At 46.6% G+C, this 25740-nt stretch overlaps 2 protein-coding genes and 1 long non-coding RNA gene across 8 annotated transcripts in view; 1 reads left to right on the forward strand and 2 right to left on the reverse strand.

The window, feature by feature from the left end:
• Window positions 1-614, reverse strand: part of LOC125332117 (BTG3 associated nuclear protein) — a 115648-nt gene extending 115034 nt beyond the window's left edge. For both annotated transcript variants that reach the window (XM_048316751.1, XM_048316750.1), the window contains exon 1: window positions 523-614. The gene's annotated coding sequence lies outside the window, so the exon portion shown is untranslated. The remainder of the gene's footprint in view (window positions 1-522) is intronic.
• CA5A (carbonic anhydrase 5A) overlaps window positions 1-24447 on the forward strand; it is a 31587-nt gene extending 7140 nt beyond the window's left edge. The window contains exons 2-8 of one of the 5 annotated variants that reach the window (XM_048316755.1): window positions 7706-7840; window positions 15581-15778; window positions 19622-19740; window positions 20758-20853; window positions 21314-21376; window positions 22690-22845; window positions 23799-24447. In XM_048316755.1, the coding sequence (XP_048172712.1) occupies window positions 7717-7840; window positions 15581-15778; window positions 19622-19740; window positions 20758-20853; window positions 21314-21376; window positions 22690-22845; window positions 23799-23972 (930 nt within the window). In that variant the 5' untranslated portion in view covers window positions 7706-7716 and the 3' untranslated portion in view covers window positions 23973-24447. Of the gene's footprint in view, window positions 1-7601; window positions 7841-14365; window positions 14502-15580; window positions 15779-19621; window positions 19741-20757; window positions 20854-21313; window positions 21377-22689; window positions 22846-22965; window positions 23664-23715 lie in introns of those variants that run through there. The other 4 variants (XM_048316758.1, XM_048316757.1, XM_048316754.1 and 1 more) reach the window with 4 other exon arrangements.
• LOC125332119 lies at window positions 2700-24865 on the reverse strand. The gene is made up of 5 exons (XR_007206366.1): window positions 24740-24865; window positions 21884-21948; window positions 17272-17407; window positions 8016-8090; window positions 2700-5330 (listed from the first exon to the last, which is right to left on the reverse strand). It is a non-coding gene; the product is annotated as an uncharacterized LOC125332119 (long non-coding RNA).
• Window positions 24866-25740: the final 875 nt, after the last annotated feature.

Consider the following 25740-nt stretch of genomic DNA (forward strand, 5'->3'; position numbering starts at 1 on the left):
GCGCCCGGCTCCAAGCACATCCCAGGGGGACAGCGGGACACCGAGCCCAGCGCTGGGCAGCCCGGCAAGGGGATGGCCCCCGGAGCGGGGCGGGGAAGAGCCAAACCTCTGCGTGGAAGGGACATCAAAGCTCATCCCGTTCCACTCCTGCCATGGCAGGGACACCTTCCACCATCCCAGGCTGCTCCAAGCCCCGTCCAACCTGGCCTTGGGCACTTCCAGGGACGGGGGCAGCCACAGCTTCTCTGGGCAACCTGTGCCAGGGCCTCAGCACCCTCACAGGGAGGAATTTCTCCCCGATATCGAATCACGGGCGACCCCCATGAGAGTGATGGGGGGAGGCGGAGGGGGGCGCGCGGCCCCCCCGCCTCGGCCGCTCCCTCCCCGCCGGCTCGCGGCCCGGGGAGCCCGGCGGGAGCGCGGCGGGTGCGCGGTGTGTGCTCGGTGTCCCCGTGCGGGGCCGTGCGGGCGGCCGGGGGTGGCCGCGCAGCGGAGGCTCCCGCCCGCGGGGCGCCGCGTTACCGTGTGAGGCGGGCGCCGAGTTCTCGTGGTGTTTTGTGCGGCGGCTGCGATAATGGCGTCCTTCCTCGCGAGAGATCCGGCCCGGGCCCCCGCGCCGCGCACGCGCCGCGCCCGCGCGCGCGATGCCCCCGCCCTTCCCCGCCGAGGCGCCGCAGCGAGGACCGGACTACGACTCCCAGAGGGCAGCGCGCGCGCCCCCGCAGGAGCACGCCGGGACCTGTAGTACGCGCGGGGGGGGCGCGGGGCGTGCCGGGAAGTGTAGTCAGGGAATCACAGCATCCCGGGATCGTGGAGGGTGGAAAAGAGCTCCGGCATCATCGAGTCCCACCTGTGCCCGATCCCCACCTCGTCACCCGGCCCAGAGCACTGAGTGCCACCTCCAGCCCTTCCTGGCACACCTCCAGGGATGGGCACTCCAAACCTCCCTGGGCACTTCCAAGGCCTGAGCTCCCTTTCCATGGGGAAATTCCTGCTGCTGTCCACCCTGAGCCTCCCCTGGCCCAGCCTGAGGCCGTTCCCTCTCCTCCTGGCCCTGTTCCCTGGGAGCAGAGCCCGACCCCCCCGGCTGCCCCCTCCTGTCAGAGACTTGTGCAGAGCCACAAGGTCCCCCCTGAGCCTCCTTTGCTCCAGGCTGAGCCCCTTTCCCAGCTCCCTCAGCCTCTCCTGCTGCTCCAGACCCTTCCCCAGCTCCGTTCCCTTCCCTGGACACGCTCCAGGCTCTCCATGTCCACAGCACGCGGCCAGCAGAGCTCTCAGCCCGCAGATTAAATGGGGATCTGCACCTCCAGAGTCATTCACACCATTCCCATCCCCTACTCATGTCTCTGCTCCTTCCATCAGATTCCTCCCCTTCCGTCAGCTCCCGAGCGCTGAGCTAGGATGAGCTGGATGTCAGCTGTCATGTTAAGGAGAGAAATGTCGCGGTGCCCAGAGCACAGCTGAGCAGCAGGCAGCAAGTGGGAATTTGCGAAATTAGTTAATCAGCCTCACTCTGCTGTCACTTGTGCTCCTGTGTGTGGTGTGAGAACAGGAGGGCTGGGTGAAGGTGGGGAACGCTCCGTGAACCTTCTGGGGATGACAAAAATATGCAAAAGCCCCAGAAAAGCAGCACGGAGGAAGTGTATGCAAATGGCTCTGAAAGAGGACAAAGATTAGACGATTTTGTCTTTATTTAGCACAGCGTTGCCCAATAAAGACCAACCACACTTCACTTTTCAGCTTCAGCATAGCCAGCAGTGACTTTCAGACTTCTGCATTGAAATATTCCTGAAATAAGATGCTTAATGGGGTTCTCCAGTGTCATGTCACACAGCTGAATCCACTCTGGCTCAGCTGGAACTGGTTGTCCTGACACCTGCAAACCTGGTGTGTTTGGAAATTGCTCCCTCATCCAGGTTTGTAATGTTCAGCTGAGCCTGTTGATTTATTTACCGTGTTCTCCCCCTTCACAAGCAGATTAGGCAGTTCAAAGGTTAAACTAGTTAGAAACTGACTTTTTCACACCGGATTATTTCACACTTTGCTGCAGGGATTCGCCCTGCAACAGTTTTGCTAAAGAATTTCTGCTGGACTCAAGCAATGGCAGGTCCCAGGTGGAAAAATAGGGATACAAATATCCATGTTCCACCTGCTGTGGGGAGCTGCTGGTAAAAGCTTTTGACATCCTAAAGCAGCCCAGTGTGAAAGCTGCCCTGATTTCTCATAATTTCATAATATTCCCATCCCAAAGCCTATTAACTCCTGTTTCTGCAGGCGTGAGATCCTGCTCCTCTGGAGAGCCATGAATCACGTCACAACACAAACACAAAAATTGTCATTGTCATAAACCAGTTACAGTATTTACCTAAAGTTAATTTATCTCAAATTAACTGCAGGAAATACTGTCAGGATCCAAGTGATGTCTGCAAGTCTGATCAGAGATAACAGCAGAATAAACAAATAAAACCATTTATCACCAAGGGAGGCTGCAGCACCTTCTCCTGCCAGTCCACTCTGATCCAGCAGCTGAGAATCCACAATTACCTTACCTCTTGTAAGAGCTTTTCCCTCTTTACCAGAGCAATGATTCTGGATTTTTTCCCAAACCAGGAGGCATTTCCTTTTAAAATTCTGAATGACACCAATAAATCATGGAAGGACTCCCTTATCATGGCCTATCCCATTTTCCCTTGAGACTGCACAGCCAGATATGACAAACACTTCATGCAGCAGAAAGTCTGACTGGAAACAATGGGAAACAGCAGGAGGAAAAGGATCTTTCTGTTAAATCTGAAGGCCCAGATTTGGCTTTCAATCTTGGATTCCCAGTACCAATGAATGACTGACCAAAGGGTAATTGCTTCCTGTGCTTCACAGTCTCCTGAGCTTCAGGAGCTGCCAAAACTGAGCTCCCATGACTATTTCTGCAATAATTGAATGAAATTCAGTGTAATCCCCATTTAGTGAATGAGGGCTTCGCTTTACCCTGGGATAAGAGTCTGCCTATGAGCAAATGCCAGGAAGAACTTGATACACAGGAAGGTTTATTCTGATTTAAACCATGATAATTTGCTCAAGTGCCTACATCAAATCCATTCTTAATTTCCTTCCCCCATGTAAAAATGACTGAGAACTTCAGGGTGCCAATATATCAATTTAATCTTTTAATTTTGTAGCAGAAAATACCCCCTGCTGCCCTGTTAGTTTGTTGTCCCAAATAAACAAAGGATTTCTTTGTTATTTCCTCACCTTTTCATGCTCTTTTTTTTCAGCCCCTCTCTTGCATTTTATGTCTGTGCTTTGCCACTTTCTGAGGAATCATTTGCTTCCAGGAAGTATCCAGCTTATTTCACCCTGGTATCAGCATTCATTTACTATTGTTTTCTAAGGAAGTTGCTGCTCTCACATGTTTTGTGTGGATCAGGAGAGATTGGGATCTCATTCATTGGCTTCCTTTTTTTTTTTTTCATTAGGGGAAAAAAAACCTTCCCATAGCATCAAAGGTAAAAAATTAACACACTGTGCACACAATTTTGCAGCTGCAGCAGCAGCAGCAGCAAGAAAACAAAGGTTGCCAAACAAAGCATTTGTTTAAACAAGTGACAGACATTCATAATTATCCTCACTGCTGAGCATGAGGATACAGGGACAAAGGGATGGGGAAGATGTGAGCAGGGCACAGAAGTCGCTCCAGAGTATTTGCTGGAAGAAGTCTGGAAGAAGAATTTTGTTTCCTAAGGATAAAATCCTCAATCACGTCCAAGGAAAAAGAGTACTTGGAGCTCCCCTGTTGATGCATTTCTTTCTGTTTGGGTTTATTCATTTTCTCTGTAATCTCTTGTAACTGGAGAGGGAAACAAACCCAGCCCTATGAACACAGCATGTCCTATATTGTGACAGTGATGCTTAAGGAAAAGTTAGATAAAATACATCTTTAACCAAGAGAATATTAATATTATTTGTAAATGTGCTGTAGCAGCATATGAGGAGAAGCTCAGCATTTATTTTTCAGACACCACAACCATTTTCAAACCTCTCAGAATTGTGATTTGTAACAGAAAACAAGGCAGGATCAAGTGGGTTTTGCTCCTGAACCTACTTCAGCCACCTCTGCATCATTACTCCTGATCTCATTCTGGTTTATGCTGAGCAAACTCCATTTTATTCAATGAGAATACTCCTAATTTTCATGAACAGGGATGGAAGAAAAGGCCTTGAATCCCCTCAGCAGAGAGAAAACACGTTTTGCCATCTGGCTGGTCAAAAGTCCATGGTCCTGTAGGGTCATTTCTGCCAGTCTGAGAAATGAGGTGAGAAGGGTCAGGCATGATCTCAATGTTCTCTTATTTATTTACAGACTCTTCCATGGAAAAAAAAAATGATGTGAGGCTCTTTCCCTTCTGAGAAATGTGCACAGGGCACAAGCCCTGTGTTTGCACTTTGCATGGCTGGGATCTTCCCAGATACCGTTATCATCCGAGTATTTTTGGGGGGATTATCAAAGCCTGAAGGGGAGCTCATTCCACCTACAGATTTTAGAGGATTTTGTCCTTCTATGATTCTAAGCAGAATTTGACCATCTCCTAATTCTGCACCTCTATCCATTAAGACACGTCCGAAATTATTTGTAATGTAACCCAAACGTTTCAGGTGTGAGAGGTAAAATCAACCGAGTGGAGATGTCCAGCTGTGGCTGAGGTGACAGAATGTCCCTGAGCAGGTTTCCACGTGGCAGAGGCAGGAGGGCAAGGCTGCCCTTAGGGGCACTCTGGGCAACCCAGGTCACTCGGAAGCTTGTCCAGGGCAACAGAGGCAAATTCCAACCCCTTGGGATGGTGTAATCCTGTGCTTCACTCCAACCTGGGGACTGCAAAGCTCTGCAGACAGAGTGTTTCTCCCATTCCAGGTGTTCTCCTGTAGGTCCTGGAGTGCACCCTGGCAGGGATGAAGGTCCCTGGGCTGTATCTGACAGAGCATTCCAGCACATCTCGGGAATTCCCCCTGCTCAGCACTCATGGGAACACAGCTGGAATGTTCTGTCCTGTTTGGGGACCCCGATGCAAGAGAGAGAATGAAGAAGCAGGGGTGGTTCCCAGGCTGCTGAGCTCCGCTGGATGAAGCGTCCCAGCAAGACACGGACATCAAAAAAAAGCTTCCCTCAAGTAAAATCTGCCATGGGAAGGGAGAGCCAATCCATGGGGAAATGAGGGGCAAAGGCACCCAGGAATGAGCTGAGCCTACCCTAAGTGACATTTTCAGCCGCTCCATAGAGGCTTCCACTCCTCAGCAGCAAAATTCCCAGGGAGCTTCCCACGACTTGACTGATTGTCCTGCCAATTAGACAATAATTAGGTGAGGAAAATATTCCTTATTGAATCACTTTCATGGTATCTAATTACAGTAAAGCTGTAGCACTGTGTTTTTGCTGAATTATTGGGTGTGACTTGCAACTGAGGCAGCACTAGGGCAGGAACAGCCTTCCAAGCAGGATGCCTGGGGAATCAGATTCCTTGGACACACTGCAGGGAGGAGGTGATTTTCCCTCTGCAAGTAACACAATTAATATGAGCAATGGTAACATAAAAACAAGTAGGTACTGGCAATGCTCCAGTAAAAAACCCCAAACAATTATTGATCCTTTCTGCCCAATCTGACAGCAAAAGTCAGATGGGTGAGGGCAAGACATTGCTAGACTTTCACTTGTTTCATTTCTGTGGAGCCAAAAAAAAGCCCATTTTTACTGTGTACAGTCACACTCCTCACCCAAATTCCCCAATTGTGAACAGTTGATGTTTCAGTTCTTTGGGCACAACTCCGAGCTGACAATGCAGGCTGTGCTCTCACTCCAGAGCTGGCAGCCCAGGGAATAAATGACAAGTAGTAAGGAAAACTCTGCTAAGTAGGAGGAGTTGGAATAATAAATAGCACAGCTAAACTGGCCACTTTAGGATACTAAAGAGGATTCCCTGAGCCCTGCACTGACACCCTGTGTGATAAGAGATGACAGACAGGCAGATGTTTCATGAAAACATCACCAAGAAGTTTTTAATTCAAAACAAGAGTTTGTTAAAAAAAACCCCCAAAAACAAAACAAAAAAAAAACCCCAAAACCAACCAAACAAAAAACCCCAAACCAAAAAAAACCAACCAAAAATAACCCAACAATAAAAAAAATCCACAACAAACAACCAGAACACATTTCAAAACTATTGAAAAACAGCAGAATGTTAATAGCTTTATCATTCATCACTTCTTGCTCTGTCATTGATGGATTCTATAGTTTTCAAAATATACCCACTTATGTATTTAATGGAGAAGAAGAATCACGTGGGTTTTGTAAATATTTTCATTTTGTTTAATTAAGTTTTAACGACCCCAAATAATCCTCACCTGCAGCCTCCACCCACCAGGATGAGCCAGGAGCCTATTTAAGCCTCAGCTCTGGTGGTGGAACTTTTCTTTGCCTTTATTCCTGTCTCTAGGAAGGACTTGGGACCTTTTCTGCTGTTTGGCTTTGGTCCTGTCTCCTATTGCTCCTTCCTGTGTTCCTGGGCTGGACCTTGGGCCTGGTTTGTTGCTTGGTCACTCACAGGGGCTGGGAATGCCAGGGGACCCTTTGGTTCAGGCACTGCTGGGCTGGTTCGTCCTTGGGAAGGACAATTCCATCTTTAACAGCTCTCTATTTGCATTCCTATTTGGCCTGTAATAATCTGAAATATTGGGAAAAATTTATAGGAATAATTCCTTTCCTGTGTTTCTGTGCTTGGCCTGAGATACTGCAGCTCTGACTTAGATGTGCCCGTACCACTGACGTGGATTTTGCCCGCTGGAGGAAGAGCAAACATCCCAGAGGAAATGAAAGTGTGGGATTTTTATACAGCATTTTCACATAAGGTAACTAAGTTATGGGAGGTGCCCCTGGAAACAGCAAGAGAGTAACATTCTTGCTTTCATCTCTGAGAAATATGGGTCAGGAAAATATCTCCATCTGTTTTCTCCCAGACAAAAACTTCATCTGGCTCCAAGTGTGAGCAGAGGAATAATTAATGGTCCTTATGTTACTAATTTTAGTCTATACAAAACTAGGGGATGTTTTTGTCAAAAAATTTGTTGTTGGCATGCCTTGTTCTGTAGCTCCTCACCCACCTGGAGGCTGCAATGCTGCTGAAGTCACTGCTCAGAGCTAAAATGCTTCTCTCTGTGTTCCCCTGCGCCCAGCCCTGCATAGCTCCTGGATTTCTGGGAATTTCTCAGTTTGAGCCCCAGCTCGGGGCAATTCAGCTGTTCTGACAGCACCTCTTGGCTATCAGTATTCAGATATGCAAGTCTTCAAATTCAAAGTGTGCATGCACAACGGAGTGATAAGAACTCTCTCCTTGCATACCAAAGAGGAGTTTTCTGCAATCCTTTGGTGTTCTTGGAGCCAGATGAGGGGGGGAAAAAACCCCTCTGGAAAGCACATGTGGAATAATCATCAACCAGCCAGCCCCTCGTTGGGAATGGAGAGCCAATGAGGAAGACAGAGCAGGGGCGAGTTGAAAATTAACTCCTGGGTTGGCTCCACCTCTTAACCAGCAAAGGGTGCTCTCAAAATGATTTCTAAATAAGCCTGGTGACCCCTCAGTTCCCGTGGAGCTCTATATCCATAGGATCTTGTGTTCTCCATTATGTTGATGGGTTGTTAGGCTGTGGAAGGCTCTGCTGAGGGAGGCAGTGATGAATGGTGTGAAGGTACCAGCCCTGGTGCGTCTCTCCAAGCAGCTGCAAAGCCTTCGAGCTGTGCCAGCACGGCCGTGCAGCCTGGCTGCCTGCTCCCAGAAAAAAGCCAGGAATGCTGCCTGTAAGTCACTTCATTTCATCCAAATAGGTGGAAAATGGGAGATGCTGAGGTAGGAAGAGAGCTGGGGCGGTTGAGTGTTGTTCTTATTTATTAGCGAATTAAATAATAAGGGAGTTGGAGAATGTGGCTGAGAGATTGAAGAAACGAGTGAATAGAATGAAAGAAATGGAAATACCTGTGGAATTTCTGGGTTCAACCTTGTTATTTATTTCTTCTGTGTCAGTGGCACTGGGTTGTTTGTGACTCCAGCCTGTAACAAAATGCAATCATTACTTGGGAGGCTTTCAGTGAAAACTGCGTTTAGGAGCATAATTCAAAATGCGTTTAGCACAAATTGATTCTGACTCAGAATTTTGTAGCCACTGCAATGTTTGATTTGGAAAATGAGGCCTAGTACAAGCCACAACCCCCTCCAAATGTGCTCCATAAATCACCTCCAATAAATCACTTTGAGGTGCAAGATACTCCTGGAAGATGTTAAAGATTTAGTTATTAAAAATACTGATTAATTTACTTACAGATAAGATGGGTGCAGCCAGAGATTGTCTACTTGCTGCTGTGCAGATAATGTCAGCTGGAGAATAGTAAAGAGTAATTTTTATAGCTAGAAAAACCTTTTGTTTCCTATTTTTTCCTCTGTAAATTTATTCAGCATAATAACTTCTCCCAAAGAACAGAGCCAGGTTCTTCCATGAACAGTGAGGTGTGATTCCCTTCTATTTAAATTAGCAAATGGCAAATTTTATATTTGCTTAATTATGAAACCCGATCATTTTGTGATATAAACCAAGGCAGAGTGGAGATGAGCACAAGGCTTTTATATGGAAACTCCACGAAATATTCATTAGCCCCCAGTTTGTCCTCTACAAGCACTCTCAGAAACTTCATTTTTCCCATTAAAACAAGGAAAAAGACTTTGTACTTCAAAGAAAAGCACTACTGTAACGTTTAGAAAAACAATGATTCAACCTTATAAAATAATAGCCTTTCCATTAAATTAGTATCAATTAGGTGCATGTAATAGTAGTTTTCCTAATGAATTAGTATTAATTAGATGTTAATTAATCTGTCCAACTGTGTGTACACCCACTCCACAGATGGGTGGGTGCACACGAGAGAGGATTTATTCCCAAGCACTGCCTAAATCACTCTTTTTTCTCCATTTTATCAGCAAACTTTTGCAATTCAGGAGAGGTTGAACAGCTAAACCCCAACCCTGTGCCAGGAAGAGCAGCACTGGGCTCACACCAACTGCTCATGGTGAGCACTGACAGGAGTTACTGCTTCCAAGGGGAAATCCAGAGAATCCACTGGAATTGTGGTTAAAAAGCTCTGCCATTAGTCTGTATTTTTATTCATTATTTTTCCATCTGAAGACATAAACCAGGATTGCAAGGGAATATTTATGGCGAGTCCAACAACTTCCAGTTTGGAAGGCACAGTCTAAGTTGTTATAAAGTAATGAAATCCATGGAACAGCAGCACAGAATCCTTCCAGGCAATCCCAATTTTTCTGCTTGTTCAGTATTAATGCACCACCAAAATTTATGGTCCATAGAATTAGAAACTTCTGGGATAGAGTGTGTTGGAATTGAGTGCTCTGTTTCTGTTTTATCAGAGGAGGTGTCACTCTGGGAAAATGATTTGAAGTTGTTCAGTGGAGTGAGAAGTTAAACTGGAGAAGAGCTGAGCTCTGGATTTCCACGTGAGATGGACACAGGAATTGTTTTATGGTTACCCAGGGTAAGAGGGGATCTCATTCCAAGAAGAGATCAGACTAGGTAGTTTCATCCAAGGACCACTGCTGATTAAATGAACTACAATTGGTATCTATTTTTACTCACATTCCCCTTTTCAATTTAAGACAGTTACTGTTTATTCCTTAAATCTTTCTCTTCTCTGTGCCATTCATGCAGGAAATGCCAAAACAAACTGAATCAAGAAAACCTTGTCTTTGGAATGGCTGTTTTTGGCAGGCAGGGAGTGGACAGGAGCTCTGAGTGAAGCAGCCTGTGGGTTACTCCACAGTTACTCAGACCAAGGTTAAGCAACTCAAAGGCTGACAATTTCTAGAGCTTTTTGGCTTCCCCTTGTGACCCTGCAAGGACAAAGGGCTTTTCCTGCACTTCACTGGAAAAGCACTGTAGAAACATTGGTGAGACTTGTGGCATGGATGTCAAAATTCCCAGCGGGTGTCTGTGCCGAGCTCTGAGGTACCTCGTGACAACACATGGAGGTGGAGGTCTCAGACATCAATTTTTTAGAATAATTGCTAGAAATGCTCTCCATGGGGATTTTTAAGCCTAATTACCAGAGCAGACCTAAATGGCTTTTTCCTTTCTTGCCCTTTTAGGAGTAGTCACAAGAAAAGCAGAATCTGTCAAGGTTTTGTTTTTTTTCCCAAAGAATTACATGAGTCCAGCAGTGGCACACAATCCAGGTGTGCCATCTCCAGGCCTGCACATACAACTGCAGTGCCTCCCCAAATTGTCCAGGAGTTCTCACTCAAGCCCTTTCCATGCTGAGTTCCTAAGCCTGAATGCATAATTTCAGCAAATGTTTTCATACAGAAGAAGATAAAGCCTGTGTTTGCTTTACCTTGCCAGCTGGAATTACCTCCCCCTTATCTGGGCTCAGCCACTGCCTCCTCAGCCAGGCTCCTATCTCAGCCAAACACTGTGGAGGCAGAGAAAAGCTGAGCATTTCACAATCTGCTGCTGCTCCCCTGTCGAGCTGGGAGCACCCTGTCAGCTACATCTATTTGATAAAAAACACTGGGCCGTTTATCAATAAACTGGCCTGAATCACAGTCCCCATCTGACATCAATTCAGCACAACTTTCAGCACCTCGTCACTATGGGCCTGAGCCAACCAGTGCTGTTATCCCCCAAAATCTTGATTCAGAACAAAAAAGCTTCAAGGAAATCAACCTATCTTGGATTTCCTCTGCAATATTCAATCCCAGTGGCTGAAGCAGAGCCGTGGTCCTTTAAATTTAAAATGGCTCTTTACTGAGTTTCAGGAATGTGTGTATTTTATTTTCTCGTTCAGAATGTGTTGCTATGGCAAGCAGGGCCTTATTTCCTTCCCCTGGGTGTGGTTTCTCAGCTCTTCCCATGACAGTGTCTGTCCTGGTTTATCTCATTCGAAAATCCATGTCTAAAGAAATCAAAGCACTTGATTCAACAGGTCTTTTTCTTTTCAAAGATTAAAACCTGTAGTTTCATCTGGATATTGAGCTCCCACCCTGAAGATTTTGATACTTGTGTCAATCCTAAATGGACTTCTTAACAAATACTTCAAAGGGTCCAATTAATTACAGAAAATAATTCTGAATATTTGGACGGCTCTATATATCTGGGAAAAGTGAGGGAAAAAACCATTGTACAAATGTAAGAAGCCCCCAAACACCATAAAATTAAATGGAGCATTGCTGTGTCTGTCGGGGAGGTTAAAAAAAAAAAAAAATCAAATAAATCAGGCACAGATTAGGGCTGTTTGTGGCAGATCCCTTTTCACAGGTGATTCACATCTTGATGATGCTTTTTGTATGACAAAATTTAGTTTAACTGCTCTGACAGTACCAGAGATGGGTGTGTGACAAAGGCAAACGCCAGACCAGGCCCTTCCTCAGTGAGCCAAGGGTGCAAACTGCACATTTATTTCTCAATGCTCACCTTTTTTTTTTTAAATTCACTTTGGACATTGTGAAACTCGTAGGTGAGGTTTCTGTTTCTCTTTCCACACAGATTCTGCATCACTTGAACTCATCCCTTGGGCTCTTCTCTTTCTGGTTGAGGAAACCACTCTGGGTTCAGCAATAAGGGAGTGCCCAGCTGGAACCTCCCAGATGGTCCAGAAATGTAACAATTTGGGGGAAACAACAGGGATATTGTGATCCTGGCTGCTGCTGTTCTCTCCAGCTCTTGCTGCATGAGAGCCGTGTCTCTCTCTTGCATAAATCACCATTCTGAGCTGGGGTATGGCCAAGGGAAAATTCTGTTTCTGGAATGGTCCAGAAAATAAGATTTTGGCTACATTGGTGAAGTGCTGGGAACAAGGTTTAGGGCTTAGGTTTCCTTTCTGCACAGGTAGTTCTTTCTGTCTGCAGTTTCCAAACCATCTCCCTGCCACTGAGCTCATATTTTGAAGGGTTTTCTTTGAAGGATTTTTTGAATTAAATGCTAGAGTTTTACTGAACTTTATGCTCAGGAAGAAGTAGCATGTGCACATAAAAAGCTGGATGGAGGTTCCATGAATGATTCAGGAGAGAAATGAAAGTACTGCAGGTCTAAGTTATTTCTCTTTAGTTTTGTGCCTTACCAGCCCATCATTTCTGAGAGTGTGCCATAAACTTTCCTTTGGGTTGTGCTGCTCAGCCCACAAGAAGTGACTCACTCTGTTCAGCTTAGTGACTCTGTAAAAAACTTCATATTTCTCACAACCTTGCAGGATCAAACCTCCAAAAAGCTTCCTGGAGTTGGGTTGTCCTAATTCCACTGTGTAAAGCAGTAGAGTTTGAGGCTTTTTATTTCATCCATTTAATGTACAGAAAAGAAGTAGTTGCAATTTTCTGTGATTTTCTATAATTGCAGAACCAGGTGTAGGTGTAATTTCTAAGCTGCCCAAGGTTATCAGTTGTACTTAGAGCACACATCCTGGAAGAATGGAACAAGGATGAACGGTGAAGGGATGCCAGTAATTTGTTTGTAGATGAGAATAACCCCCAGGGTCTCTTGTTTATGCTGAATATAAAACACCTGAAGCCTGTCTGGGCTGTCCTGATGACCAGGAGCTCCCTGTGGTTCATCAGTAGCTTCAGCAAGACAGGTCTGTGCTAAAGAGTTGCCTAACCATGATGAACAGGCTGTTAAACTGTGATTAAGCCTGACTGAATCATGATGTTCATGGGCAGCAGGTCTTTTCAATTTCATTGATTATTCACCTCTTCTTTTTAAGCTACAGAAAGAATTGTGTTGAGAATAGTATATTAGTTATCTTAAAAAATGTTGGGCATCAAACCAAGAGTTCGTTTTGCTTGCAGTTGAATCTCGGTACACAAAAAAAGACTGCAGGGATGAAGTAAAATGAAATTTAAACCCAGTCTAACATCCTGACATCACGGGCTGTTTGAACATCTCCTGATGATCTGCTTGTGATCGTGTAGCCACTCAAAGCAAATCGTTTGTCAGATTTCAACCTGCTCTTACTCAACTCAGGAGTACTTTAAACATGTTATACCGTGAATGCAATGGAAACTTCTTACACAATGTCGGTAAAACAGAGCAAACACTTCTTGGCTGATGCTCGTTGAGTATCTGCTCCTGTCTCCATTTCAGTGAAACATTCTCAATGTTACGTCAGGTTCCTTGTGAAAATGCAAAAGTCATCCTAACAAGATTAAAAAATCCCCAAAAGATAAATGCAGATTTGAAAAAGGATTTTAAGAGAGTAACTAATGGTTCATGGTCGTAAGATGAAGGTCAGGAGCTGAGGGTGGTGTTCTTCTCCCAGCTGCCCAAGAGAACTGGCAAAAATTAGAACTCTTGCTTTATCTCTGTGCTTTCACTGACACTTTTAGATTTCTACAGGCTTTCCTTCCTTTTTAAATTTTTTTTTTTTTTTGCTATGTGTTCTTCACTGGCAGCTGAAACAGCAAAAAAGTGTGAGGAGTGACCAAGGTTTTTAACCAGTTTCATCAAGGTTTCACCACCTCAAGCAGTGGCAGGTGAATACCCAGTTGAGTTGAGTTGACCCTTTAATCATCCAAGGTGGGACTATTTTGGCCTCCTGCCTTTGTGATAGCCAAGAAAAGTAAACATCATATTAACTTTTCATAACTTTTCCAAATGTGGCTTGTGGAGCGGGGATCACGCTGTGCCAGGACCACCCATCTCTGTGCATTTTTTTGGTGCAAAGGGATCACTTTTGGTGTGAGGGGACGATTTTTGGGGTGAGGCAATACTCTTTTGGCGAAAGAGGATGTATTCAGTGCAAAGAAATCACTTTTGGTGTGAGGGAATACATTTTTTTGGCGTTAGGGGATGCACTTTTGATGTGAGGGGACACTTTTTGGGTGAGGCGATACTCATTTGTTGTGAGGGGATGTACTTGAGGCGAAGGAATCCCTTTTGACATGATGCGATAAATACTCTCTTGATGTGAGGGGAAAATACTTGATAGGAGGAGAAACGCTTCGGTGTGAGGGAATAAGTGCTATGTTGGTGTGAGGGGACGCTATTTTGCGTGAGGCGATACTTTTTGGAGGTGAGGTACTCGGTACGAAGGAATCACTTTGGGTGTGAGGGGACCACCCTGAGCACGGGAAATGGCGAACTTCCCCCGGCACAGAGCTGCTGCCGCTGCTCCACGGCCGTCACAGCATGAGGAGCCGCATGTCACAGCATGAGGGCAGACCCGGCCCGCCCCCGAGGCCGCTGCGGCGGGGCCATGGCGAGGGGGCCGTGCCGGAAGGGGCCGCGCCGGGCCGGGCCGGGCCGGGCCGGGCTGGGCGGCAGCGGCTCCGGGATCTCCGCCGCGATGCTGCCGCTGCTCCGCCGCGCTTGGGCGGCCGCCGCCGCCTCCTCCTCCTGCTCCTCACGGCGGGGCAGCCGCCGGTGCAGCCTCGGCGCCTGCTGCTCCTACCGCCTGCGAGACGCCCGTGAGTGCCGCTCCCCCTCAGCCCGAGCGGGGCTCGCTCGCCCCGGCTCTCCCCGCCCTGTCCCCGCCATCGCCTGCAGCCCCCCGCGCTGCCAAAGTCTGTGTGAGAGCTGCAGGGACGCCGAGCTCAGCCTGCTTTTGTCCTCGGATGAAACAGCAGGAAATGACAGTGCTTGAAATGTAGGGAGTGTTTTTGCAGCGCCTTTGCCTGAGTTGACCTTATGGAGTTCCGTAGTTTGCTCCTCGCTGAGGGAAAACGGGGGGAAAGTTGTTCAGCCACCCCTCACGTGAGTGGTTTGAAGGTTTAATTTACTTTTAATTCCTCGTTGTAAAAGACTCTGAACGTATGCAGTGAAATAGCCTGTAAGGTGATGCTCGAAGCATCACGATTTAGGATTCAGCAGAGGGACAGGACACCAAAACCTGTGTGTGGGTCACCAGGTGAACAGGTTCACACAGGTGTCTGTTCTGGTTTTAAGCAGAATAAATTTCTGTAGAAACTATTTATGTACCTACCCAGCTTGTGCCAGTTTGAGGTGCCCAAGCTGCCCCCAAAATTGCTGGGTTTGGGTTTTACAGGTGTGGGATCAGCAGGATGTGTCTGCACGAAGCAGTTTTGGTCAGGATTGGTGTGGCTGCTGCAGGAGCTCTGAATCCTCCTTTGTGGGGTAACCCCTGTGCTTATGTTGCCTTCTAGAGAATGTTTTGCTTCCCAGTGGGAATTATCCCATGTCTGGAGCGCTCCCAGCTCAGCTCATGGCAGTGGTGTGTCATGAAAGCTCTAAAACAAAGCCGCCTTAAAATCTGGCAATAATAGGAAAACATTCTCTTTTTCTGGGAAATGGGGGGACAGTTTCTTTTCAGAGCATTCTGCAAAGGCAGGAAGGTACTGACTTGGTTCTAAGTCAAATTACTGTGCTTCCCCGTATGGCTTTGAGTCATGCAACTGGAATGTTTTATTTTTCTTCTATTTTCCTGGGCACCAGCTGACTCGAATTAGCCTTTGGCGACACAGTACCTTCCCTTGCCAGAAAGTTCTGTATCTTGCCTCAGAGCTTGACTCTCCTCCTCATCTTCCAGTGCATCCGCTGTGGCAGAGCCCGCTGACAATTCCTGGAGGCACCCGGCAGTCTCCCATCAACATCCAGTGGAGGGACAGTGTTTATGATCCCTTCCTGAAGCCTCTGAAAATCAGCTATGACCCAACCACCTGTCTTCACATCTGGAACAATGGCTACTCCTTCCTGGTGGAGTTTGATGATTCTACTGACAGATCAAGTAAGCAAAACTCAGGGGGAAAAAAAAAAAAATCTATTTAACGTCTCATTAATGCTTAGAGAGGAGAAATACTTGTGTGATGTAAGTCCTCATGTTGAAAATGAATGTACAGTAAAAAAAATGCTGGAGTTAAATGTGGGTTTACAGTGGTGAGAATCATAAAGAAGAAATTCTATAAAGACTTCACATTTACAGTGGTTTTGTTACCATGGGCATTGTGCACAAATCCCCTGCTGGATGTTGAAACTCATTTCACAAGCCTCGGTGCCCTGTCTTGTAGGTTTTGTAATAAGCTTTGACCACGTGAGTCAATCTTCAGTCATTTATATGTGTACCTACTCAATTTGAAACCTGATTCCATCGCTGCTCTTTATTGAAGTAATCTGCCACTTATCTTCTGTGGTGTTAATAGAGATATTTAATGCACTTGAAATAATCAGCAGCCACATGAGTTGCAGTTGGAAGGCACACATGCTTATCTCCATGGGGTTTTAGGGAATGAAATAGCACTGAGCTCTGCCCTAGGGAGCAGGTGTGTGTGTGTCTCTGTTGTTTTAGGGGAAGCAGGAGTGCATGGAAAATCCAACCATTCCAGCAATTTCATGTGAATGAGCCTCTGACCTGAGTAGCTCAACCTTTTTAAAACTTAATAGAGTAAAAAATTTGACTTAAAATCAAGATATTGCTCCCAAATTCCAGATTTTCTGTTCACTGTTCCTGCTAAAAGCTACCTTTACCAAAGGATATTGCAGAATTTAAAGATATTTCATAAGGGCAGGTGAGCTGGTAGCAGTTGGTCAGGGCTGTTGTGAAGCACATGATTGCCCAGCTTGTCCTGCAGGGAAAAAATGAGGGACCCTGAGCAAGTTGGAACCTGTTGGATTGGAGTCATTGATGTTTAAGGTGGCTGCTCACCATGAGAGATCCTCCAGCTTCCTGAGGGATTTAGCAATGCCCTTGGGAAGGGAGCCTCCAGCACACAAACAAACACTTTGTCCTCACAACACCAATATTTTCGGTTGATGTTTGGAAAGAGGCTGATAAAACAGTGCAGCAGAAATGGTAGTGGTGGAATGCAGGGAGCTTGTGTGATGCTTGGGGCTTGTTTTGTTTTTCTTGTTTCTAGCTGTTCACTTGGAATATCCATTTCCAAGAGAGAAGATCCATTTCTGTTTCTGGTTCTTTTAGTGAGGTGGGGTTAGGGGAGAGACATCACTTGTTACCTCATCAGTGATTTTAATTTATTAACTTTAGATTGGCTTTGCTTTTAATTTAACAGTCTCTTGCTTTATAAGCCACACCCCACTATCTGTTGAGGATATGATGCTGAAAAGTGTTTAGTGGATAACAAAGGTGGATTTTTTTCTGCAAGAATTGATGTAGCAAAGGGGAATTGCCATTAGGGGTCTCAGAAATACGCAATAATTAACTGCACAGGGACAGGGTAGGCTGGAATCACCAGGACTCAGGTGCTCACCTCTGAAAGATCTTACCTGCTTTGTCTATAAGACTTTCCTCAAGGGAGATCTTTCCCTGTGAGCATTTGCTGACTTTCCATCATCCTCATCTTCCTCAAATGAATTAAAGTCCATGAAGGGATGGGATGGCATCAAACAATCAGTGACAGGGCTGAAAAATGACAGAGGAACAACAGCTAGTGAGGTGTTGCTGTATAACCCAGTTTTCAGGTGCCTGCCTTTCTCCTCCACCTTTCTTTCTTTACTCTTGCTATTTCTGGTTTTTCTCCCTGCCAGCTTCTGTCTAACAATCATAGAAATCCAGAGAAGAAAGCCTGGGAACAAACAAAAGCACCACAGTTGAAACAGAAGATGAGAAAGACACCCAGGATAGACAAAAAGGCCTGAATCCTGAGATGGGGTTTGCAAGACTTGGGCTAAAGCTGAAGGTAGAGCAGGAGGAGAGGAGGAAGAGGGTGAGGGAAAGGTATGTACAGCATGTGGTCTGTCTGTGTGTGGTGTCATCAGAAACGAGGCTGAAACGGAGCCAGGGCTGCAATAAACAGTGCAGTGATTCTTGTTGTTAGAGCCCCTTAAACTTCTATTTTGTTTTGAAATTATCCAGATTGTAATTGGAGAAGAAATGCTTCTAAAGGGACTGAAGTTCCTACTTGTTTCCTGTCACTTTCTGGTGGCCACTAAGGGAACCTGAGTCTCTCCATATGTGTGTCTGTGCCTAAAGTTACTTGTGAGGCAAATATTTAAGTGGATGTGGTTATTAACACAAATATAGTCACTTGTGGGTTTGCATCATCACATAATCAGGAGTGGATCATGTTGGAGCACAGAAACTTCAGTTCTGAAAGGCTTGGCTGGGTGAACCACATCTTCATCCCACCCCTTCTCCATCACAGAATCCCAGGATGGTTTGGGTGGGAAGGGACATTAAAGCTCATCCCATTCCACCCCCTGCCATGAGCAGGGACACCTTCCACTATCCCAGCTTGCTCCAAGCCCCGTCCATCCTGGCCTTGGGCACCTCCAGGGATGGGGCATTGTGATTCTCCAGTGATGGTCGGTGTTGCATTCAAGCCCAGAGCTCAGCAGCAGGGGATGAAATGAATTCAGTGTCACTTTGCACAGCTTGTTTTAATTTATTCCTTTATCACAGCCAGGCCTGTCTGGTTAGAATTTCAAACCTGCTGGCTGGCTTTCAGGAAAAAAAAAATAATACAAGAAAATCTTTTAATTCCTCTCATTGTTTTCTCCTTAGCAAGAAAGTGATTAACTTATTTTCAGAAGCAGTGTTGGGATTAGGTGCTTTATACCATGGCTTGCTGTAAAACTTCACCATGTCCTACAGTTCAGTAAAAACCAGCAGATGCTGATGGTTTAGTGCTGGATGAACAGTGGAACTCGAGGATCTTAAAGCTCTTTTCCAGCCTAAATGATTCTCTGATTCCGTAAGTGCTATTAGCCCTTGGGAAGTAATTATGGCTTCTCATTTACCAGATGCTCTGATATAATAATTAGCAGGATGACTTTGCAGGATGTTTTTGGTGCAGGTAGGAGGGAATGAGTGGAAGCAGAAAGCTGGGCATGGACTTCTTCATTCATGTGTTTGCAAAAGGATGGGAGGCCTTCTGAAACCAGGAGAACAGACTGGAGGTTTACCTTTACTCATTGATTAAAAAGGGCATTAAAGCTTCCACAAACTTGCCCAGAGGCAGACTGGATGTTAAATACTTCATGCACAGCTTGTAGGCACAATAAAACATATTTCTGGCTGACCTTTGGTTGTGCAGTCTGAAAGCTGTGTTGAAGCAGGGTAAGATGCTTGGATTTTTGTAGCTTGGAGGAGAGTTGGACATTTGACTCAATATACTGATTTGTCTGGCAAAATTTGCTATTTGAAGTCCTGTCATGAGAAATGTCAATATTTTTCACAGATCCTGAGGCTTGTAGGGATGTCATTTAATCCATTCAATGGATGTGTCACTGCTGTGTCACCTGCCAAGCGTCTCCTGGTCAGGCAGTCCTCACACTCCTGCTCTGACAGAGGGGTGAGAGTGTGAAACTCATGACCGTGCCAAACTTGGTGTCAACTGGGACAACATCCCCTTGAGGGGAGATGGATGAGGAGACTCTTCAGCTCACCTCCAGTTTGATGCAGGGAAAACCAGGAATGTGTTTGCATGAATAATTTGGTCATGGCAAAGTGTAGAAGTAACCAAGCAATAGGGCTCCACTTGATAATTTTCTCCTGGGCAACCTCGAGTTGCTCCACCTGATACTTTTTTCCTGGGCAAAATTTTTCCAAGGATTTACTTGTCTGGCCGATTCTAACTCATATTTATCAACATGTGTGTCTTGTTTTGTTTTCTAGTCATCATTGGAGGGCCCTTGGAAAACCAGTACAGGCTAAAGCAGTTCCACTTCCACTGGGGAGCTATAAACGACTGGGGCTCAGAGCACACTGTTGACAGTAAATTTTACCCAGCAGAGGTATGAGATGAAATGCTGAACAATGCAAATACTTGTCTCAGGTGTGTCTGTGAAAACTCCCAAATTGAGGAATTGCAGTTTATTTTTAAGGATCAGACCTGGTGGCTGCTGCAGCTCATCTGCTGTTTTATTCTATAAAAATTCACTGTGTTTTCTGGAGAAGAACAGCCTGAAAGTTGGACATTGGCCCCATTACTGGAAGTTAAAGATCACTTTGTTTATTGTTACTAAACTTTCAGAGAAACAAAGCATCCACTAAGTACTCTAAAAAACCATCACTTCATTTTCTGTTTGCAGCTCTTGAACAGTTACTAAAATGGCAAAACTTTGATGCTTAGGTAACTGCTAAGGAAGAAAATGTCAATGAAAAGGATGGAGTCGGTGGGGGGAAATGTGAAAGTGTGACAGCTTTGACCACAGTTCTTTGCCAAAGGAGGAGAATTTGTCAAGTGATGATGGGTTATTTTTAGGGAGACGTTTATCTCCTGTTGGTGTGTTCATAGTGGTGCTGCCAGCTTGGCAAGATCCTCATTAACAGCGAGACTGTGACTAAGTTTTTGGGCTGGGGTATTTATTTACCACACAAAACTCTTCAGTGTGGTGGCTGTCAGCAGTGCAGAGGAAGACTGCTACGTGCAGGAGGATGTTCCTCAGGACAGTGTGCTCTGCTCTTCCTAGGAAGAGATGGAAGAGCCCTTTAGCTCCAGCAATACTGAGCTTTGTCTGTGCCTTTGTCCAGCATTCCTGCAGACAGACTCCCACAGACTAAATCCCTTTTACATATGGGAAATGCAGTGGATGGGTCTTTAGCTATTGTTCAAGGAAAAGAAAAATAAAGAAGGGAAGGACCATTATTTACCAACAGCACTTTGTTCCTTGTTTTTGTGGTGTGTGGTTTCTGAGGCAGCTCACTGCAGTGCCTCACACTGCCAAGGAGCAAATGCAGCCAAGGTTAGAAGTCAGGTGTGCTGTCTGTGCTCTGAGCAGGGGTTGATCTCTCCCTCATTCCATTTTCAGCTGCATTTGGTGCACTGGAATGCTGTGGAGTACCCGAGTTTTGAGGATGCTGTGATGGAAGGGAATGGCTTGGCTGTTATTGGAGTGTTCTTAAAGGTAATTGTGTTCTGCATGACCAGCTGTAATGATGCCTTTCTGTTTGCAATCTGGTAAAGCCAATTTAGGGCAATTAAGGGAAGGCTGGGAGGAGATCCCATCAATCCATACAAATGTCTCCAAGGGATGTCAGAGGATGGTGCCAGTGACAGGATGAGGAGCAATGGCCAGAAACTAAAACCAGTTTCACCTCAAAATGAAGAACTTTATGTTGAGAGTGGAACAGCTGCCCAGGAAGGACCTGGAGTCTCCTTGTCTGGTGACACTCCAAGCCCACCTGGATGTGTTCCTGTGTCACCTGCCCCAGGTCCCCTGCCTTGGACCAGATGATCTCCAGAGCTCCCTTCTAAACCCTAAATATTCTGTGATTGTTGTTATCAAAAAACACTAATGCTGATAAGTAGAACTGATTGATTATTGATCAGCTTATTGACTGTCCAACCCCTCCCTGTCCCTGCAGCTGGGAGCACGGCACGAAGGGCTGCAGACCCTGGTGGATGCCCTGCCAGCAGTCAGACACAAGGTCAGTGCTCTGAGGTGTGCCACCCATTGCCACCCAACAGAAAGAACGCTTGGAGAACAACAAAACACCGAGAAAAGCTTTCTTCCTTAAATTTTACCAGGGGGAGGGCTGATTGACACCTTGTTGATTACAGGGGAAGTGGGACGGGAAGCTGATTTTTCAGGAGGAATTGGATACTTTAAGCTTTCCAAACCACTTGAAGAAATGCTACTCTTGAGATTGTTTCCCCTTACAAGACATGCTTGAAGTGGGAGTTTATTTACTGTGGGATTAAGGCGTTTTGATTTTTGTCTGCTCTTTGAGGAGGAGATTGTTTGCTTTTTTATAAACACTGCTGGGTTTCTGCTGGGTGAACGGGATCTTTCCTAGCAGACTCCTGCCAGGAGAGGGAGCGCTGAGTCTCTGACAGTGCTCAGAAGCAGCTCCTCCCCGTGCCAGTTCCCTTCTGAAAAACCACATCGACTGAACAAACCACTTCTGAAAAAACCACAAAAAAAACACATCTACCTTTTCAACTGCTCTTCACATCCAGCTGAAGTCGCTGTGCCACTATTTCTCACAGGAAGGAGTTTCTAAAATCCAAATAGAGTTTTTATGTCAGAGCAGTGACAGTTCTGCCAGATAAACACCAAACACGGCAGTTCAGTGCCAGAAGACCTCCGCAAATATGAATATACATCTATTACGAAACGATAATAATTTACAGCATGTGAATTTAAAAGAAACTAAGCCAAGAGCTGCCAGTATATCCTGAAAATCCCCCAGGAGCAATGTTTGTGTGGGAAGTCCTGGGTTCTGAAGCTCGTACATTCTGTCTGATATCCCACTTGTGGAATTGAACATTTTGGAGACGGGAATATTTAATTTAAATAAAATTTTAGTCCTCTTCCTGCTGCCTAAAATCACGTGGTAAAAAGTAAAACACTTTGTTTGCAGTCTTTTAAGGATCTGGCACAGCTACCTGAACTTATTCCACTACTTACTCCCTCTTTTTCCTGGCTGCATCCAGCTCCCACAAAGCCTTAGGCCATGGATCCTTCTCACTCTGTTTTTCCTCCACTGAATTCCTCATGGCTTGTGGGGACAGCAGAAATACTTAAATTTTGTCTGCTCAGCAGCTGCCCCTTACACCTCAAACCCAGTTTTATACAAGTTTATGTGATTTAAAGTTATTACATTATTAATATTCCCAACACTTCATTTCCTGTGCACACACATAACACAGCTTTTAATCTCATTGTCAAGATCTTTTTCAACTTTGTCATTTTTTTCTCTAAACACCATCCTTAAAGATGCTTTTTCCTGCTGTTTAGGACACTGTGATCGAGTTTGATGTCTTTGATCCCTCCTGTTTGATCCCTTCCTGCCCTGATTACTGGACCTATGCCGGCTCTTTGACCACTCCCCCCCTCACTGAATCAGTCACGTGGATCATTAAGAAGAAGCCAATAGAGGTGGATGAAGACCAGGTAAATCTCACTTTTCCTTTCAGAACACCCCTCTTCCTGCCACAGAGGGCAAGATGCACAGAACCAGTTCTTTACCAGCAATCCTCTGTGAAAACACAAAATTTCACTGTGTTTTCACAGAGATTTATGACTGCTTCAGCCCAGGATCTGGGGAGGAATCCTGGCATTAACAGCCACTAATACTGAAAGACCTAAGACCTCTCCAAGATGTTTTTGCAGCTTTATTGAGCTTTTCTGACTATTCTCAAGAGTTTTATCTTCACCTGTGATACACAATTCTGAAACCTGCCCCTTGCAAACTTGGGAGGTTTTAGGAATTTACTGGAATGCTGTGTAAATTTGCTCTCCTTAGCGTGATGCAGCCTTTTTTGTGGAGGGAAGGGAAAAAGAGAAGATTTTGTGAAATGGAGATTGTTAACAGAGAACTGCAGGCATAGTGTGGCATTCTTTTAAATTGAAATTTTTCTCAGTTTTTCTTTTTTTCTTGGCTGTTTACTCTCCTTTTTTCATGGCATAGCAGTGACTTACCATTGGCATGGCCTTGTGAGCACTAAAAGCTGATCTGCTGCATACTTTATTTTAATCCCAGTGAGAGAACAACTCTGGGGATTGGTGCTTTTTGGGGTTCCCTCTTCTCTGGGTGCCAGCGAGGGTGTAAACAGAGGTTGGATGAAGTATTTGAATGGAAATGGCTCTCAGGTGTGCCACATTTGGGGTTTAATTTCCCTAAGGATGGCAGATGACTGATAATTCTCCCATGCTGGTGTGGATAATGGGATAGTCTTTACCAGCAGGTGCCAAAGGTGTTGGTGCTAAAATCCCTCAGAATGCAAACGTAGCGCTACCTTTGATTTCATTTTCTTCTCCAAGAATAAATGCTTGCCTTTTGCCATGAATTCCCAACCTGGGGAATTAACTGGGAAGTGACTCAAGTGGCCCTTTGTGGTTCCCAGCTGGAGGCCTTTCGGATGCTGCTGTTCACGTCGGACGGCGAGGAGGAGAAGAGGATGGTGGATAACTTCCGCCCGCTGCAGCCGCTGATGAACCGCACGGTGCGCTCGTCCTTCCGCCCGCAGCGCCGGCGGGACCCCGCGCTCCGGCCCCACGCCGAGCAGCTCGGGCCTTAGATGGCCCAGCACCCTCGGTCCAGCTGCACAGCACAGCAGCCTGGAGGATTTGTCCTTTCTCTGCAGCCCTCTCACAGGCAGTGCCCCTTGACCTTCACTAGAGAAGCTGTGGGGTATTTTAGTTATGCTTTTTTTTTTAAGAAGTAAATGATATTAACCCGTAACAAATTGACTTGCTCTAAGGCAGGGATTGATATAAGGAAATGTTTTGACAGTTAAAGGAAATGTAAGGACAGGAGAGCTTCTCCCCTGCCCCTTCTCTGAATTGTTCTGTGTCTCTTCAAATGCTCTTTCAGTGCCTTTGTGAAAAACGAGCTTCACTCTTTGTAAAATTTGAAGGAAAGTTTAATAAAAGGGACAATTAGGAGACAACAGCAAAAAGGGGCGGTATGGCCGGGTGCTTGGCAGAGATCCAAAGGCACACCTCTACATCCAAAAGATCGTCTTAAAAAGTACATCGCTTATTTCGTATTCATCACTGTCATGCAGAATTCATTAATTCTTTGGAGTTGCTGAGTATCATCTTATCAGTCTTATCTTTTTCCTTGGCTCCATTCCGTCTGGTTTCGGATTCTTTTGATAAGATTTTCCAGGAATGTGAAGACCCCCCCCATCCTCCCTAAACTGACTTACACAAACTACAGACCTTCTACAGCATTACATTACAGAACCCAGGCAAAGCTTTTCTAACATTAAGGAACATGAAAAAAAAATCACAATCCATTCATAACAATTATGTAACATGTGAAAAGCCAACATCACAATACCATTGATAACAGAGGCACTGCCGGAGGGACCCGCGGTGCTGCGGTCCTGGCCGCGGAGGGATCAGCGGTGATGCGCTTTCGGTGTCCCTGTGCCCTAGCCCGGCTCTCCGCTCCACAGCAGCCCAGCCCGCCGCTTTCGGTGTCCCTGTGCCCTAGCCCGGCTCTCCGCTCCACAGCTCCCAGCCCGCCGCTTTCGGTGTCCCTGTGCCCTAGCCCGGCTCTCCGCTCCACAGCTCCCAGCCCGCCGCTTTCGGTGTCCCTGTGCCCTAGCCCGGCTCTCCGCTCCACACCAGCCCAGCCCGCCGCTTTCGGTGTCCCTGTGCCCTAGCCCGGCTCTCCGCTCCACACCAGCCCAGCCCGCCGCTTTCGGTGTCCCTGTGCCCGGCCCCGCCCCGGCCCGGCCCCGCTGGCAGCCCCAGTCCCGGCTCCGGCCCCGCTCCCGATGTCCGCGGCCGTTCCAGCAGCCCCTGCCCCCGCTGCGTTCTCTGCCGCGGCTCCATTGAACCCGGCTTCGGCCCCGCGGGCCGCGCTGGGCCCGCCGGCAGCTCGGCCTCCTGGCGCCGTGGCTGCTGCGGACCCGTGCAGAGGCTCCACGCCAGCCTCTGGTACCGGCCCCAAGAGCTGGTGCCCTTGGCGGTGCCGGCAGCAGCCTCCGCCTTTGCTCCCCCGCTCCTGGAGGAATCGGCCTCCGAGAGGATTCCCACCTCCTACCCCCCCTCCCTCCCTCGCCTGCATCGTTCCCCTGGCAGCGACCGCTTCGGCGGTCTGGAGCTTTTTCCTGGTGGGTCCCCGAGAAACCAGCTCTGTATTGGACTCAGGAAAAAACGAAACAGAAGAACACGAGAGCGGGCGCAGCGCGTGCGTGAGGCGCGGCTCCTGGCGCCCCCTGGCGGCCGCGGTCGGTGCCCGTCAGGCGCGGGGCGGGAGCGGCCCCGGGACCCCGCGGGCCCCTCACATCCCCCGAGGGATCGCTGCGCTGGAGAAGCGCTTCGGGACCATCG

This window comes from Corvus hawaiiensis, chromosome 12 (genome assembly GCF_020740725.1).
Source record: "Corvus hawaiiensis isolate bCorHaw1 chromosome 12, bCorHaw1.pri.cur, whole genome shotgun sequence".
In the NCBI taxonomy this organism is placed as follows: Eukaryota; Metazoa; Chordata; class Aves; order Passeriformes; family Corvidae; genus Corvus; species Corvus hawaiiensis.